The following is a 4,373-nucleotide window of genomic DNA, read 5'->3' as shown; positions in this document are numbered from 1 at the left end:
TTTGAGAGGGGATTGTTGGGGTTGCAAGGTTACAAACATAGTCATTGAAAATACAAAGAAAAGATTATGAGTTTATAAGAGAAAAGGTATCTCTATTGGATAGGTTGTAAAAAGTACTAATTTCTCAAAACTAAAGCAAGTTGGCCAACCACGAGTCTTGTCAAAGCACCAGACTGTTTCAATACCTATTAATATCTGAACAAGATCATCTCCACATGGTTTCTCAGTACCCTCTGGTTCACTGTGGTAGTGAACCTTGCTTTTTAGATTTTTTTGGTCCATTGAATGTGTACACGTATATCTTTGCAAACAAATTGCATTACATATCAGAAGAATATATCTTGATTTCATTTATCTATTACATATGGCAGTGACAGAAGATAATATGCTCAACATTACGAATCAAGTTCTCAGTTCGAAATAAACTAAGAAGCCTTCAAGAGGACATTACGATGAATGCAGTCTCATGCTCCATTCATGAAGGGTCTCTTCATCTCCCATGCTTCGAGCTTTGATACTTTCACATTGGCTAATCCATTGTTGAACACAAATAGATGAGCATTTCTTCCGATGGCTGTGCTGGGATAAACTCTGGATGTAATGCATGTCGTCCCCCCTGCCCCAAAGCTCTCCACCACAGAGTGATCAATCTGCAATATGGCATTTAACCAGGTTCGAACAGAGAAATATACATTATGATACAAGGAAAACCATTGTCCAAAAGATTAATCGAGCATACCAAACTCCTCAGAGATATTTTGCCACTTTCAGGTATATCGACATCGACAAAGCCCGCAAACGTTGGTTTGTATATGTTTGGTCTCAGCGTTGACCTATGCACGATAGCAAAAGGATGAATATTTGGTCTTTTAGATAACAGTTAGCTCATCCAAGAAACTACATGGAACTTGCCTGGTAGGATCATGGCACATGAGGACCTTGTATTTTGTTTGAGCTTGGAAGATTATGAAGAAGACGGAAGTTCTCTCTTCCATGTTGACTGAAGCTAGAACATGGAGACCAAATGGCCCGGCTCCACCCCTGACGTTTGCTCTCTTCTGGCCACAGAGTGCTTCTGCATTAGTCGTCCATGAAGGATCGAAGGCCTCAGCTTTTTCCAGCCCTGTCACTTCAAAAGTCACCTCTACATCCACCTGCACTTCAAATTACGACCATATGTTACTCCGTTTTCGTAAGCTAATTAAGCATGGGAAAAGAGCAGGACCTGAGAGGAATCGATTCCCTGCACTTCAAAGAAACCACCACTCGGCACCTGCGTGTTCTGGACAACGATGTGCTTGCTTCTCAGAGATTCGAGCTCCTCGATGGGCCATTGCATAAGCTGGCGGCCGTTTCTGGAAAGCCAAATAGTTCTTGGAATAGCCTGAAGATCAAAGGAGAGCAATATTTGAATAAAATAAGGAAAAAAGTTCTTAACTTTAAATGAAATGAATCGTATAGGGAGTTGAACTGACCTGGATTCCTGCCCATCCCTTGGCCTTGTCGTCGTCCACGGTGTCGGACTCATTGGCCCACCCCCACAAGATCCTCCTGTTCTTCTTCGGGTCGAAGAACGTCTTCGACGCGTAGAAGTTGCCGTAGTCGTACCGCAGCCCGGTGTGGTCGTCCGGCGACGTGCCGTCGGGCACGTACTTGTCCTTGACGTGGTCATACGTCCCGATCGTGTAGTATTCGTACCGCGTCAGGTCCAGGCTCACCTTCAGGATGTGCTTCACGTCGGAGCCTCCGGCCGCCGACGTGTCGAGGCCCCGCTGGCCGCGTAGCGCCACCGGGTAGAAGTCCGGGCACTCCCACATCCCGGTGTCCCTCGCCGCGTGCAGCGAGTGCTTCGCCTTAACCCACCGCACAAAGTCGCGGCTCCGGTAAAGGATCGCCTCCCCCTTCTTGTTCCACTTGCTCCCGACCACCAGCTTCCAGTGGCCGCCGCCGCGCCACGCCGTGGTGGGGTCGCGGAACGCGCTCGCGTTAATTCCCGAACCGGGCGCGATCACCGGGTTGTAGTCGGGCTTGACCCACTCGCGGAGGTACGTGTCCGTAAGGTTCTTCGGGTACGCCACGTTCTGGACCTGGCGGTTCTGCGGGTCGATGCCCGTGTACATGATGACGGGGCGGTTGCCCGGCAGGATGGTGGCGGATCCGGACCAGCACCCGTTAATATCGGACGGGATGGTGGGGTAGATTGCCGGTTCGAGCGCCTCCCAGTTGATTAAATCGGTGGAGACCGAGTGGGCCCAGATGATGTTGCCCCAGACCGAACCGTTAGGGTTGTACTGGTAAAACAGATGGTAGACTCCGTTGTAGTACATCGGGCCTGGGTTTCGTTTACGAAAATTGAATTGGACAGAATTGGGAAAAAAAATAACAATAATAATAAGCGAGTTGGTGAGAGCGAATACCATTCGGATCTGCGCACAGTTGGGTCCGTAATTTGAACATTCAAGTTCGGTTGCGGACGGGGAGGAGAAGTCAAAACAGCAACCGCGTCAGTGATGGGCGTAGAAAATTATTGAAAACAAAAAGTTGTTTTGATGCATTAATTAAAGAAAAAAATGCGTGCGAGCTGCAGACGGCTGTGTAGGTAGCACGATTCGGTTGGTTACCCGGCGTCGAGGTTGCCCGGTGGTGTCCACTCCGGAGCACCTTATCCAACTCCAGGAGTATATATCTAACGTGCGCCGTGGATCTCGCCGGCGGAATCCACGGCGGCCGGGGAACCGTACGAAGCCGCCGCGAACACATAAAAAAGTAAAAGGGGGAGGAGAGGAAGAGGCGCGAAGAAACGAACCGTTGATCCAATTTCTCGGCGGGCGGAAGTGGTACCCGGTCCTCAGCTCGCTGCCGATGGCAGCGGCGGGCGGCGCGGACCGAGGCGATTCGTAGACAGCATGCGACGCCTCCACCGCCGCTGCCCACCAATGCGCCAGCGCCAAAAGCGCCAGCACCCACCCAGCTCCCCGCCGAGGTCCCATTCCCCTCTCGCCGGCCGATCAAACGCCTAGACAAAAAAAAAAATCCAAGCAGAAAAAAAAAACAGAAGGGGGCAGAGAGGAAAGAAAGAAAGAAGACGAGAGGGGCGCAGATGAAGCGTCGGATGGAGATCGGGCATAAATAGAGAGAGGAGGGCTTGGAAATGACGCCTGAGATCTGGTCGTGCCAGCTAAATCGTGTCATTAAGGAAAAAATAAATCCTAATCCTTACGCTTTGCTAAAAATAAACAATTAAATTTAGGAGTGGAAGATTATTTGAAGACTTTTGAGGGAGACGATTTTGGGGGACAAATGATTCGTCGCCAGATAAAGGTTGCTGTTGTTCTTCTTGGTCACTGTTTTTTCTTGGAAGAGGACAATTGACTGTGTGTGAACCGTTTCTTCTTGATAGGGCTTGATATGGTACCAGTTTATTTTTATGTTTCATTTCCACAATTGAGATGAACCGTTCCAGACGCGCCCTGAGTACTTTCGGACGTCCCGATCTCAGCCCATCTCACTTGTAAAAATTAAATGCAAAAATGAGTCGGGGTCATGTCGAGTTCGGATTCTCTGTCCCGAAATTTCTTTGTCCCCGTGTCCTACTGTCGATCGGACGGATCAGATTATATCTCAAGGATGTCTTGCACATCACGAGAATACAATACACATCTTAAAGATGTCATGATGCATTGAAATGTAATATGATCTGTCCGCTCGACTATGACACACGGGGACAGAAAAATTTCGGGACAAAGGATCTGAACTAGGGTAATGCCAACTCCCTTCACTGATATACATGAACTGGATATGTTTATTTGCTCCGATCCAAACAAAAAAAATAGGACCATTCAACAAACTGGATTAAAAAGTTTTCTCCATAAATGCCCATAGTAGAGGGCTATCATAGCAACAGATGTGATATAATAGTAAAACATTTAAGAAATAAATAAAAAAAATAAGAATTTAAATTTAATGATCAATCTTTTGAAGGTCCATTTTAAATATGCTACTTAAAATTTATTAAGAGAAAAGTCATCATCTTCTAAGAATAATCAAACAGAATCGGATGTGACGCAGTGATATAATACTTAAGGAAATAAGCAAAAGAAAAGTTTCAAATCCTAATAAAAATGAATATATTTATCCAATAAACAAATTAACTTTGGTTTTTTTCAATAGACGAACTAAGAACAAGGGAAAAATATGTATATCTAAATATAAGAGAAGATTATACCTTACACAACCTAATAAGGACTAAGCAAGATCAGATTTGGTACAACTTGTTTAAAGAATCAGGCCATGCCGAATCTATTTATGCCAAAAATGACAAAGACTTAGATCAAGGACAGGGCACGAGTTGAACCTAGCACAAAGTTAAAACA

General features: G+C 46.1%; 1 protein-coding gene across 1 annotated transcript; it reads right to left on the bottom strand.

Moving 5' to 3' along the window:
- Positions 1-324: 324 nt before the first annotated feature.
- Positions 325-3,187, bottom strand: LOC122020475 (beta-fructofuranosidase, insoluble isoenzyme 3-like). Its single transcript, XM_042578419.1, has 7 exons — positions 2,807-3,187; positions 2,418-2,426; positions 1,476-2,332; positions 1,226-1,384; positions 913-1,154; positions 740-833; positions 325-650 (listed from the first exon to the last, which is right to left on the bottom strand). The coding sequence occupies exons 1-7, from the start codon at positions 2,988-2,990 to the stop codon at positions 465-467; spliced, it is 1,731 nt and encodes a 576-aa protein (XP_042434353.1). The 5' UTR covers positions 2,991-3,187; the 3' UTR covers positions 325-464.
- Positions 3,188-4,373: the final 1,186 nt, after the last annotated feature.

This window comes from Zingiber officinale, chromosome 9A (genome assembly GCF_018446385.1).
Source record: "Zingiber officinale cultivar Zhangliang chromosome 9A, Zo_v1.1, whole genome shotgun sequence".
Lineage (NCBI taxonomy): Eukaryota > Viridiplantae > Streptophyta > Magnoliopsida > Zingiberales > Zingiberaceae > Zingiber > Zingiber officinale.
This window is presented reverse-complemented; position numbering and strand designations above follow the sequence as displayed.